Source organism: Triplophysa dalaica, chromosome 19 (genome assembly GCF_015846415.1).
Source record: "Triplophysa dalaica isolate WHDGS20190420 chromosome 19, ASM1584641v1, whole genome shotgun sequence".
Classification (NCBI taxonomy): Eukaryota; Metazoa; Chordata; class Actinopteri; order Cypriniformes; family Nemacheilidae; genus Triplophysa; species Triplophysa dalaica.
Genome location: NC_079560.1, coordinates 88,770 through 102,500, shown reverse-complemented (window position 1 = coordinate 102,500; position 13,731 = coordinate 88,770). Strand labels below are relative to the sequence as shown.

Here is a 13,731-nt window from a genome sequence, read left to right as displayed (position 1 = left end):
TATACATTTAATGTATTTAGCACTGAGTATTTTTCCCCTCATATATAAGAAATTTAACATAAAATCATGCCAAAATATATTATTAAGAACTTTATTGAGAAAATTAACATTTATTTCTCAGTTCTGTTCTCTGTTTGTATGTTCGGACGGTCGCACCACCTGACATTTTTGGTCTTTCAAACACCAAAACTCAAAAAATCTATTGAATTTCAATAAAATGAAAAGGGTTTCTTATAAAGGACATATTGTAGATCCATTTGATATATGACATGTATTTATTCAAATTCTTTTTAGGAAAATAATGAATTTGGACAAAAAAAATACATGTCACGTCATTGACCCTTACATTAAAGACAGCAGACTGCTGATGTAAATATATTGTGAATAATGATCACAAAAACCCTGTTTATGCTTTTATGTTAAGCTGATATTGTTTGTTGTGTTTACAATACTATTTATTAAATGTGTTGTTTATATTATGTTACCTATCTTCAGGTCCATTAAATGTTTAGATCAAACTCATAGTTTTCACTCTTTGTCTTTATTGTGGATTCATTTCAGTTAGTACGTTTAAACATCAGATTTTAATGTACGAAACGGGCAGAATTCATGTTTTATTCTCTCTTGGACTCAGGCGAGATGTCACTGGAGAGACGCGATGAGTTCAGCGTGAGTGAAGACGCGCCGCTTCTCTCAGACCTGCTGCGGCTACAGACTGACGCGCGCGTCGCGACGCTCTTCTCCTCGCGCCCGGAGCGTCGAAAGCGGAATTTCTCGCTCGGACTGGCGGGATTGTGCTGCAACCAGGGCTGTACGAAACACGACATCGGGCGCCTGTGCTGAGTCCGCTCACACATCAACTCTCTTCAACTGTCTCTCTATTTATTTCAGCTCTTCCACGTGAATAAATGTGAATGTATTAAAACACACGAACAAGCGTCCAGGTGTCTTAGTGCCGCTTTCATGTGTGACTGATTGTTTCTTCACGGGAGAGGCTGTGTGAGGTATAACCCTGACTTTACTTTCATCTGTTCGTAAAATAACTGTTACAATTATAACTTATAAAGTGAATAAAAATGATTCTCCGGGAATCACAGATGAGAGAAGCGAACAAAGAACCGAAAGCGATCAATCTTTCCGACGCTGAACTTTAGAATGAGATTTAAGCGAGAAGGATCCCTGACACTGAAGCATCAGCTCACTTTAGTCATATTTGCTTAACAGATCTGATGCATTAAGCGCACTAAACTGGAAAGACTTCAAGTCATTTAATTTGTTACATTTCTGCGACTTTCCTTCTAGAGAAAGTAATCATGAATCGGTGTAATGAGTGTTTCCTAAACCTGGTTCAGGACTTACTGTAACAACGCTAAACAAAACGATCTGTGATTGGCAGCTTAACATGTCAGTCAAAGTCTCTCGGTGTGTCTTCAATGAACGCTGCTGTGAGTCTAAAGATCCTCGACGCACGAGCTACAGAAGAGCTTGTGTTTGACGTCACAAAATTACATTTTGATGGTTACCTTTAACTTTTTAAAGAAAATCCTTTGATAGTACCAGAAGCCCTGTAGTCAACGTGACGGGATCATTTTCTCGCAGTTTAGTGTTTATGTGTATATTATTCAGTCGTCATCACAGCGGTTTATGTTCCGATCCAAATAAAAACACAAGAGAGACTTATGAACACAGAAAATAACTCTTTATCTTCAAAATGTCTGAGTTTCACACACACACCAGAGCTCATTGCAAAAATACATACAAACCAAAAGTAATTGTAAAAATAAAACTTATATGAAACATCAATTATATGAGCAACTCACTGAAATTCATTTATATAAACGTCAGTTGAATTATCACAAAGAACGTGGAATGTGGCAGGAAGTGGAATTACATCGTTTTGGGAAAATGTTCTTCCAGTTCAGCCAATAAAATAAAGATGTTTTATTAAATCAAATCCAATATATAGAACGAAACGCAAATCTATTTAAAATAATAATTCAATAGATGAATTATCTGTTTTTTTCTAAATAAAATCAAAATGTTTGAAGGCATTTTTATCCATCACTTGGTTTAAGTTTGTCCAAGTAAATATATAATTTCACTTTTTACTTGATTTTTTTTTATTTATTTACAAACTGTGCCGCTGTTAAAAGCTGATCTACCTTTTTACAATCAAAGTTGACACATCAACAGAAATGCAGAAACCCAACAGAAATGCCTGTAGTTAGTTACAGATTAGGGTTAGTGTAAAATTGTGTTGAGCAGGTTTGTGTTGTGTTTGATCAGGACAGAAGATCTCCAGTAAGATTTAACACCTTCAGTATAAATGCTCACCACTTCCTTTGCTTTTTCACACTTTGCAAATCCCTTTTTTTTCGGTTGCACACTGTTGTGTAACATGACTGTTCAAACCTTATAATACTGCACACAATGTTTTAAACAAAAGCTCATAAAACAGCTTGCAAGATCGTCAATATAATCATTTAAGATGTAAATATGTGCATGCAGTGAGACGTGTGAAGAGTCTCATCTGAGATCCTTGCAGTTTTGTCATCTTGCAAACGAAAGATACGATACAATACAGACTTCTATATTGAAGCATCTCAAGAGCTAGTGACTCTTAACCTGCAGATTCAGCTTCAGAATTCTGCTGCAGATCCTACAGGAAGAGAAGACACGACATACATCCCACAGTATTTCAGCAGAAATCAAGAGTGAACTGCACTCGGGCGTTAGCTGCTCCTGCTGTCCTGGATGGCGCTTATTCCCTGAGCCAGATCTTTAAATGTAGGACGTCTGCTCGGCTCTGGTGCCCAACATTCTGTCATTAACGTGTGAATCTGAAAGAGAGACAAGAGGACAGAGTGATGTGACATTCCGACTGATCGCAGAAGAGCCTTTCACCTGCGAGCGAGTTTACCTCAGCTGGACATCCTATTGGAGACGGCAAACGATAGTTTCTCTTGAGCAGATCGATCAGGTGATAAACAATCATCTGACCTTGTTTATCGTCACCCATCTGCTCCATAAACACCTGGCACACAAACACAATCATGCTGCATGAATCACCAAACTGAACATGGAAGCATCGTTTATTTCGACACGTCACTTCTGACTTGCATCTTTCTTATAAACATGAGTCTGACAGAGAGACACTTACAGTGGGAGGGCTGCAGGTTTTGTTACTGAAGGTAAAAAGTTCATAAAGAACGACTCCAAAACTCCAGACATCAGACGCAACGCTGAATTTACTCTCAGTCAAAGATTCTGGTGCGTACCTTCAGCACAACACAACATCATTTAAACACAAACACATAGAGATCATGTTCACAAACTATTGTGAAAAATCATTACATATCTGATGTCTAACTGAAATGAAGCCATTCTCAATTGTGACGCTGATGAAGAAAATCTAATTTGACTTTTTATGCTTTATGTATAAATGTTTCAAAAACACAACTTTCCTGTTGCTCAGTGGTCAGAGCGTGACGCTAGCAACGTCAAGGTCAAGGGTTTGATCCCAGGGTTAGCACATACTCAGAAACAAATGTATAGAACAACACAATGCAAGTTGCTTTGGATAAAAACCTCTGCCAAATGCACAAATGTAAATTTACACACTTGTTTTTGCATTTCAATAATACAAACAAATTTCCATTGATGTGCAGAAACCTTCATGATTCTAACAACCTCTCCAGTAGATCTCACCAGAATATAGGGCTTTCACCCGGCTCTCTCACGGTGTAATATTCTTTATCCTGGGGAAGAACTTTAGTGAGGCCAAAGTCTCCGATCTTTACTCGATATTCACTCTCCACCAGAATGTTCCGAGTAGCCAAATCTCTGTGAACGTAACGCTTTAATGCAAGGTAGTCCATTCCCTAAACACACACACACAGAAAGAGGGACACACACACGCACAGTCACATGAATCAAGTTTTGTTTGATTGTTATTAAAATGTGTGTGTGTGTTATTTTGGAGAAATACCTTACAGATCTGGGATGCATATAGCAGTAGTTTCGTGTGGTCAAAACACTCTTTATTTTTGGAAAGATAATCTCTTAAACTACCAAAGGGCAGATATTCCATGATGAGACGCAAATTCTTACGACCTGCAGATAGACAGATAGAGACGCAGACGGTTAACGGATCACCTTCCACAACAGATTCAGATGCCAGTGAACACAACACACATAACACTACAGTCACTTGTGTTTAAAAATCACACCCACAGAGAAAACTTTAATCCTGCGGTGAATGAACTAAGAGGTAACCCATGAACATCCTATAGAGAACTTGGCTGAAAATATTAGAACCATCCGATTTGTCCTCTGTGGCAGTGAGGTGTGGGGTGACGGGGGTCCATCGGCACACAACAAACAATGCATCCCCGATCATAAACCACACTGAACCACTAACTTATTCAATTGTGGAGTAATTAGATAGAATGTAATACGACATCAATGTTTGGGAAACTCAAACAGAAGAACAAGGTTCTGAATGCAGTGGGTCTCAATCACTACACTTGTGAACGCTGAAGTTTTGCGTTAAATCTGCGTATGAACGATTTTAAAGAGGTAGTTCGCCTTCCAAATGAAAATTCTCATCATTAACACGCCGCCTTGTTATTTCAAACATGTGTGACTTTCTTTCTTCTGCCGATCACAAAAGTAGATATTTAGAATAATGTTGGTGACCGAGCAGCACAGCCTGATCCCTCACGCAGATGTCCAGCTAGCTAACGAGAGGTCTGTGATCTGGGTTTAGAAGTAGATGTTTGAAATGCATCTGAGAATGAAACACTAGGGATTGCTGGAGGATCGGGGGAGTGCGCGTCTGGGCACAGCGGCACGTTTGACGAGAGATGAAAGGGTGGAAGAAAATGTCCTTTTGTTGTGTATTTTTTATATTCCTATTTTCTAAACGAGGGCTTGTGTAGAACTGTTTTAATTCCCTAAATTTAGAGCGATAATAAGAACAGATTCACCTGCGCGCGCATGTGTTGTGAATCAGGTGGAGAATTCTCCAGTGAGTACAGATACCAAACAATCTACACAGTTATCAGTGAATGAGACCCAGTGTTTTCTGACCCTAAACACGGCGACTATCTGTACACAGTGACCGATCAAAAACTGAGAGCCACGTGGATCAGGACATACTCTCACAAACATGACTGGCACAGACCAGAGAGAGATCAGAGTTGAATGATTGAGATCGATCAAAAGAGAGAGATGTTTGTATATTGAGAGATAAAGCAGCGTGTTCTCACCTGCAGTGTAACAGACGCCTTTATATCTCACAATATTCTCATGCTGCAGTGATCGCAGGATCTCGATTTCTCTCTCAAAGTCTCGCAGGTGTTCAGCGGTGCTGTGCTGTAGCTTCTTCACTGCCACCACCTCACCTGTGTTATCCTGCAGCGGATCATACCTGCACTTCTCCACGCTGCCAAAGTTACCCTGCACACACACACACACATTCACTTGACGATAGTGGTGGGATTCCTTGTGTGTGTGGGTGTGTGAGATGAGGATTGTTGACCTTGCCCAGCAGCTGTAGGAAGATCAAGTGTCTGGCCTCAAACTGAGTTGGTTCCTGATTCTCAAAGGCTCCATTAAACCCCAGCGCTCGTTTTCTGCTGGCCACCGTCTCACTTTCCACCAGCAGCTCATAGTCTGAGAAACACACAGACTCACTGTACTCTAGTACGTGTGTGTGTGTGTGCGTGTGCATGCGTGTGTGTGTGTGCGGCACCTGGTGTGAAGAGGCTGTTGAGGTCTCTGATGAGAGCTCTGAATGACGGTCTCTTCAGCGGCTCATAACCCATACAGCTGTTAATAACACACGCCAGTTCTGTCCATTTAGGAGCCTGAAGCTGATGCTTGTCCTCGTAAAACAACAGCTTCTGCACAAAACAAACACACCCATCAACACCAGACCACAACAGACGGAAGCAACACACAGAGACGCAGTGGCGACGGCACACCTTTGAACTGTCGTACGAGGCGAGCGGACGTTCACCGCTGCAGTATATCTCCCACAGCGTCGCACCGAAACTCCATTTATCTGCCGCCAAAGTCAAGTTGCGACTGTCCTTCACACACTCGGGAGGAACCCAAGGGATCCGCTCGATCAGAACTACACACAGAACACGTGAGAAACACACACACACGTGACAGGAGCACATTCAACAGCAAACGTCTCCTACGTTCTTTGGGCTGAACAGACAAACTGATTCCCGGGTCGCTCAGTTTGATGAAAGGAGGCGTTCCAGTCTTACGATCTTCTTCTCGAGTCACCAGAACGTTCCTGGCACAGACATTTCCATGGATCAGGTTCTTCTCCTCCTGTGGAGGAAGATCAGATGTCAGATTGTGTATTCCATCAGTCGGTGTTCATCGGTGTGCGTCTCTCTCACCAGGTGGTGCAGGGCCCAGGCCAGCTGCTTGGCCACCTCCAGCTTCCAGGTGATGTTGATGAAGTTGCGGTTTCTCTTCAGGTACGTGTCCAGCGAGCCGAAGCGCATGAACTCCTGCACCATGATGTCTGAAAGACAAATCTACACTTACATCTCACCAAACACAACCAAGAGCACAGACCCATGCACGCTACTTACGTTCGTCTGCGCAGACGCAGATGCCATAATTCAGCAGCAGGTGTTTGTGTGATAACTGACTCATCATGCTTGCTGATTCAAAGAACGACTGCCAGAGAGAGAGAAACATAGAGAGAGAGATGATGAGGATTATTGTGTAGCGATCACACAGTCAACTTGTCTGCAGGTTTCTCACAATACCTCGGTGTAGTTGCCGTGAGACTTTTCGAGAACTTTCAGCACAACTTCCATCTTGTGGACCTCACCGTAATCTCCAAGCTCCGTCCTGTAGCCCCGAAACACCTGAGTGAACGTCCCCTGCCCCAAACTCTCTCTCTGCACACGAAAACAAGAGAAACATCACCGTGTTTGTGACGTGAGTGTGTGTGTGTTTGTTTCATGAGTGTGTGTGTGTTTGGACTTACAGTCTCCAGATCTTCTTTATGGATTTTGTGGAAGATCATTTGATTGACAGGTTTAAACCCAGAAGGAGACTGACAGACGTCTGATGAGGTCTCATTGTTTCTGGTCACCAGCAGGTTTGATTTCTCTAAAGACACACACACACACACACACACACATCCTCTCAGCTCATGGACACAAAACAATGACACATTACATTCTGCTGACGTCACACCTTTGCTCCTGGGCGGACAGCAGCGGCTCAGCTGGAAGACGTGTGTGTCGGAGCGCAGCGCCTCCTTCTGGTAACGCTGCAGTAATTCAGCCAAACTCCCAAAACTGCATTTAGATCCATTGAGCACAAACTCTCCTGAATGAGAGCGATGAATGAGACAGTGTTTGACCAGCTGCTGACCCTCACACTACACACACACACACACAGAGTCAGTCAAACACTCACAGTCATCTATGAAGAGAACTCTGAACGTTATTCTTCCTCACTTGAGAACAAAACACACTTGCCTCAATGACAAATGACAGAAAGTATTTGTGGTAATCTTTTGGGCTGCATCTGAGAATATAAACACCCGTCTGATTGTCACAGCGCCGCAGACGACTGATGGCAAACTCCGTCCTGACAGAACAACATCTCATCATTTGTGATACACACACACTTTCTCATCATTCACTGTGTGAACACTTGTATCCGAAGGAACTTTGGGAATAAGGCTGTGACTGAAAGAATCTTACGCCACAGGGCCGTGACAGTTAGTCTGTATGGCCTCCAGGAGTCGAGGGGCCGCCACCTCTTTACACAGATAATGATGAGCGTCTGTGGTGAGTCTGTAGTACCCGTCAATCAAAGACACAAACGACAACGCCTCAGACAGAGAATGAAACTCCAACTCCTGTCACTCAAACACACACAGAAAAGTCCTGTCAGCACACCACAAACATGTTTTACTGTAAAACTGAGTGTGTGAATATATGTGTGCGAGTGTATGTGTGTGTTTGTGTGAGTGTGTGTGTATGTGCGTATGTGTGAATATGTGTGCGTGTGTGTGTTTGTGTGTGTGTGATCAGTACCAGCGTCTGCCCGTCTTGTTTGTTAATGGAGACGATTCTATTCTCGACTGATCCGTCTTTAGTCCCCTGCTTGATACTGATGTCAATGACGTCTGAGAAATCACAGTACACCTGCAGCTCCTGACAGACAGGAAGATGTGATAACATGAACATTTTACATTACATTTACATTTAGTCATTTAGCAGACACTTTTATCCAAAGCGACTTACAAGTGGGGTAGATAATGGAAGCAATTAGGACAGCATAAGTACAACAAAAGCATAAGTGCAATCAAAAAGAAGACTAGTCTCATATAACCTAACACAGTATACGGAACCATTCATTCATTTTTTTTTTTTTAGAGTAGAGAAGAAAAGAGTCAGAACAGATCAGTAAGATGTTGGCGGAAGAGATGTGTTTTCAGACGTTTCTTAAAGATGGCTACAGAATCTGCAGATCTTGTAGCAGTGGGCAGATCATTCCACATAGGTGGAACAGATCCGGAGAAGGTGCGCGAGAGAGATTTTTTACCTTTATGGGATGGCACCACAAGACGAACACCTGATACAGAGAGTTCCTAACCCTTCACATGGCACATCATTAATCCAGATAAATAAAACCATGAGTACCTCTCTCTCATCTGTTCCTCTGGACCACCGGATGCCGTGGTCGCCGCTGACCACGATGGTGACGTGTCCCGTGGACGGTTGGTGGACATAAAAGCGCTCTGTGTAGAAGGCCGTCTGCAGCGTCTCCAGACTGACCACATACTTCAGTTTAAGATCTCTCACTGTGGCTTTACACGAGCTGAACTCATGAATGAACTTCCTGAAACGGAACCGAATCCGCTTCCGGGTCACAAAGTGCTGATTCTCAATGTGCCTTCGCATGTTCTTGGGAAGGAACGACTTATAACTGCAAAAGAGCGTCAAGGTTTACTAAAGTGAATGATGGACTCTCTGAGGCAGGTCAAAGGTCAGGAATGAGCACTCACCTGTTGTGGTTGTAGATGTCAACAGGTGACTTGCCTTTTCCTCTGGCCAATCGCATGATATCCAAAACAGCCAATCCCAAACATTCTTCCTGAAACTCCATACTGACAGGAACGCACACCGCACCGCTCAGAAAATCACATCTCCACTGACTCACACACACACACATCAGAAGCTGGTTAGTCAGTTGCAGTAAAATGCACGAGGGTTTGTGAGCTGTGTGTGAGTGAATTTCTCCTAACCTGTGCAAACAGATAACCCATAGTGATGTCATCGAGCACAGGTGCCCCAGAACTCTTCATGACTCCACACCTGCGTGCACAGTTTATACTGCTGCCATACCAGCCTGGAAAATAATACCTAGAGAGAGAGAGAGAATCAGAGGCTGTGTGTGTGTGTGTGTGTGTGTGTGAGAGTGTCGTGACTCTGTGCACCTGATTCTGAACAGAAGCTTCTCATTGGTGGATGTTTCAATCTTAAAAATGTGATTGGGTGGAAGCCAGGTGCGATCTGTTTCTCTCATCAGTCCAAAAAGACTGCAGTACATGGGACTGATACCTGTGAACACACACACACATCGTTATATGACACAGCATGGCAGTCATCAGTGTTCTCCTGCGTGACCTTTGACCTGTGAACACAAACACTTACTGAGACCTTCTACAGCAGTCCGTGTGTGTGTGTGTGTGTGTGTGTGCGTGTGTGCGTGATGATGAGAAACAAGTGCATGGGCGACAGCTGAGAGACAAAATAGAGGAAGTCATTTAGGGTCGGCCCTGCAGAAACACATAAATGTAAGGATGCATCAACCCTAAAACACACACATTCATGCCGAAATAAATATTACACACTCATATGGGTAAACAGGAAGCGGTTAGGGTGGGAACAGGAAGTTAACCAGTCTGCATCCAACATTATAGCCAAAACCTTACAAAGACAAAAGATGTGTTTACTGTCTGACTGTATGTCTATCTCTCTCTATTACACATCCCCAAACATCACTCGAAGAGAAATGCTCCACACACACGTACACACGTTTGCACAGCTATCTTTATGAGGAAATACATTGACGCAATCTCTAGCCCCTAACCCAAACCCATCACAAGTGATTACCTGACCCTAACCCTAAACCTGATTATAACCTAAACCTGATTATAACCTAAACCCTAAAACCAGGTCTTGACCCTCAAACAGCCCTTTAAGGGGGTCTCAGAAAGTGAGGACCGGCCAAAATGTCTCTCTTGACCGGCCAAATGTCTCTCAGCAGTCCTCTGCTGGTCTAAAACTCAAACTGGTCCTCATAAAGATAGATGTACAAGTACACACACACACACTAACCACATTGTTTGGCTGCAGTGATGCAAATCTCTTCAGTGATGTATTCTCCCGGTGGGTACGACAGCACGTTTGACTCTTTCTCTCTGCAGCAAAGCAGATGAACCTGCAGGGCGGCGCTACACAACTCTTTCTCTGAATGCCCATCACTGTTCACATTCCATGAGGGCGTCTCCATGGTAACAAACGGTGTCAAAGCCATGTGCCATTCACCTGAAGAGAAACACACACACAATAATTACTGCAGCACTATCATGAACACATCACCAGACCTCACAGATGAACTTTCTTTTCTCATCAGATGACAGACACAATGAAACAGACGGACGCTTGTCCATATGAAACACACCTCATAAACTACAAAAGAACATTTGTATAAACAAATCTTTTAAAGCAGGGCTGTCAAAAGTCTGCCCCGAAAGCTTCTGAAGGAACACGCTGTTGAAACTTTGTTTTTTTTCTACAACATTTCAAATGCTATTAGATTGTTAATGATAATCTTTAATTTTTATATTTTTATTAAGCCTTGTTGTGCAAGCACTGATGAGCTTGTGCAGAGGCAGCAGCTTTTGCCAGAGGGGAACTGGAATCCCCTGGTTGGGCCTGGGTTCCCCTGAGGTTTTTTTTCTCGATGGGAGTTTTGGGTTCCTCACCACCGTTTGCATATTGTTTTGCACTATCTGCCTGGCCGGGGGGGCTGCTTTAGAATTCATACTTGTATTAAATGTGTCTCATGTACAGCTGCTTTGTAACAATGAAAATTGTAAAAAGCGCTATATAAATAAAGTTGAGTTGAGTTGAGTTGAGTTGAGTTAAGAGTTTAAGTGAAACACCTTAGAGAAATAAACTTCACAGATCATGTTGCCAGCACCACTCTGTCCTGTAGATTCATCCTCTACAATATCAGGGAAATTAGACCTTTCATATCCGAGCATGCTACGCAGGTCTTAGTCCAGGCTCTTGTTCTGTCCAGACTGGACTATTGTAATGGGCTACTAGCTGGACTTCCTGCTTGCACGACCAAACCTCTACAGATGATCCAGAATGAAGCAAGAGTGGTCTTCAATGAACCGAAGAGATCACATGTCACTGCTCTCTTTATTACTTACATTGGCTCCCTATAGTCGCTCGCATCAGATTCAAGACTCTGCTCCTGGCCTACAAGTTTCTTGTGTTTTGCTTTGATATGAACTCAGTTTGGTACAGAGAACCGAGGGATATTATGTGTAGACGCTTTTCTTTCTGTCACATGGGTGTGGGTCACTCTGTGGATTCTGTGGCCACACAAACGGGAAATAATAACAACTGTCACTCAGTGTGTAAAGTTAATAATATTAAGAATACTCACGTCACTCTGTGGTGGGCGATTTAACAGCAGCTAGATAGACGGAGAACATTTCAAAAGAATCATTCAGACACATCTATAGCATGTTTTTCATTCTCCCGCTCACAACAACATGAGTGTCACAGACACGCTCACATCAACTCTGTTTTAGTTTGTGTTATCAGTGTTCACACACACACACTCACGCGCTCTTATCTGCTGAACAACCCTGCAGAATCATCAGAGATATCACACAGCAGCTCACAGAAAACAACAAGCCCATCCAAACCACTACAACTGAATCCATACTGCCAGAACCGGATAAAAGCTGCAAAAACTGGATTACAACCACTAGAATTAGAAACGGACTGATCAGGATTTTTTAATCTGATTACAATTTTTTTGTCATGATCAGTTGATCTTTATATAAATGAATATGTCTAATATGTGACTGTAAGTCTTTATTTTTCCTCCGATGAAATAACGCCACAGATGTTTGTTATACAGTCTATAGTGATCATCGTTATTATTGTTTTAATAGGTCAACTTTGAATGATTCTCTTCTAATGTGCTTCTAAAACCAAACCATACCACAGAATAACAGCAGACGCTTAAATTCACAGAAGTGAACATCCACCACATCTGATCTCAGTCAAGTGTCTGATGGATTTAATAAGAACACATCTGATCTGATCTCAGTACAGTGTGTGTGTGTGTGTCACTTTCACATTTGGCTGTTTGAAGCCGCAGCAGAGTGTGAACACAGGAAACATCACATGTATGTTGAGAAGATGCTTTCATCCAAATTGATGTACATATGAGGTGAACAATTGAAGCAATCACAACAACATAAGGACGACACAAAGCATAAGAGCAGTAAAACTGGTCTCATAGTCTATCACCAGTGTTGGGTAATGACATAATCAACAGTGTAATTACATTACTGTACAAATTACTCTTTCCAAAAAGTATTTAGTTACTTATATCAGAATCACTTTATTTAAAAGTGTTGTTTCCTCATGTACATACAGTGTACTTATTACAGTTAATATAATAACTGCTTAATAACTATGAACCTAAACTTACACCACGTAGTTACCTTATACTGGTATAAAACTACATAAAGTGCTCTTATTAACTGACTAAACTATTACCAAGTAAGAAAGATACATTAATGCATGCATTTTAAAGTTAGACATTGAATTTGAATGTCAATTCTACTATTGTATCCATCACACAGTATTCAGTTCAATTACATCTAAAGTTACTGTAAATAAATTACAGGAAATAAGAATGAACCCTTACTTTACATTTTTAAGGGAGAAGTGCATTTAGAGCAACTAATTACACCCAACACCGCCAACCACAGCAAACTAAACTGAGGTGTTTAAGGATAAGAGGAGAGAAGCTGACATGTGCTGACGGGAGAGATGTGTTTTTCACACATGGAGACAGAATCTGATCTTGTTGCAGCGGGCAGATCGTTACATACATGTGGATCAGATCCACAGAACGTAACGTAACGTTACGCGAGACCTTTACAACAAACACACGTTTGACGTTAACGTAACTCGGATGAGGGAAAAGCCCTCCGGATTCAAACTGAAACAGAAAGCAGAGTTTTCTCCAGGCCGACCAAAAACTAAGACTTTCTTCCCATTTAAACCTTTCTACCCTGTTAACACAAACCCAATCAATAAAATAAACCAAAACCTCACACATGACAGCAAAATAAAAAAGTAAACAAACAATACCACGCCACACATTTCTAGATATTAACCCAGCAAACACGGGTCAATTTAAAGCGCTGTTGTCAAGAAATCTTGTGCTGTTTATTTCCAGTAAAGTGTCTTTGTTTGTTTAATAGAGTTACTCACACCGCTGGTTTGTTGTCATGGAGACTTGAAGCGAACCTTATCGCCCGAGAACATTAAACTCACACATTAAATCTCACTTCACGAGCTCCAGCTTGTGATCAGACCAACGCACGCATGCGCGCGCTAACGGACAGCGCAA

General features: G+C 42.1%; 2 protein-coding genes across 6 annotated transcripts in view; one reads left to right on the top strand and one right to left on the bottom strand.

The window, feature by feature from the left end:
• rln1 (relaxin 1) overlaps positions 1-987 on the top strand; it is a 1,796-nt gene extending 809 nt beyond the window's left edge. Inside the window, exon 2 of the mRNA XM_056732038.1 lies at positions 635-987. Within this exon, the coding sequence (XP_056588016.1) occupies positions 635-843 (209 nt within the window). The 3' untranslated portion in view covers positions 844-987. The remainder of the gene's footprint in view (positions 1-634) is intronic.
• Positions 988-1,683: 696 nt separating this feature from the next.
• On the bottom strand, positions 1,684-13,724 carry jak2a (Janus kinase 2a). 5 transcript variants are annotated; one of them, XM_056730795.1, is made up of 25 exons: positions 13,593-13,662; positions 11,740-11,769; positions 10,395-10,604; positions 9,491-9,614; positions 9,299-9,416; positions 9,059-9,231; positions 8,694-8,979; positions 8,085-8,204; positions 7,749-7,906; positions 7,521-7,632; positions 7,234-7,420; positions 7,022-7,146; positions 6,798-6,932; positions 6,618-6,705; positions 6,420-6,547; positions 6,210-6,348; positions 5,988-6,139; positions 5,756-5,906; positions 5,543-5,676; positions 5,271-5,460; positions 3,989-4,113; positions 3,709-3,881; positions 3,161-3,278; positions 2,921-3,034; positions 1,684-2,840 (listed from the first exon to the last, which is right to left on the bottom strand). In XM_056730795.1, the coding sequence occupies exons 3-25, from the start codon at positions 10,591-10,593 to the stop codon at positions 2,733-2,735; spliced, it is 3,357 nt and encodes a 1,118-aa protein (XP_056586773.1). In that variant the 5' UTR covers positions 10,594-10,604; positions 11,740-11,769; positions 13,593-13,662; the 3' UTR covers positions 1,684-2,732. The 5 variants fall into 5 exon arrangements, with proteins under 5 accessions (XP_056586773.1, XP_056586769.1, XP_056586770.1 ...); XM_056730791.1 differs by lacking the exon at positions 11,740-11,769 and having other exon boundaries at positions 13,593-13,724; XM_056730792.1 differs by lacking the exon at positions 11,740-11,769 and having other exon boundaries at positions 9,059-9,204; positions 13,593-13,724.
• Positions 13,725-13,731: the final 7 nt, after the last annotated feature.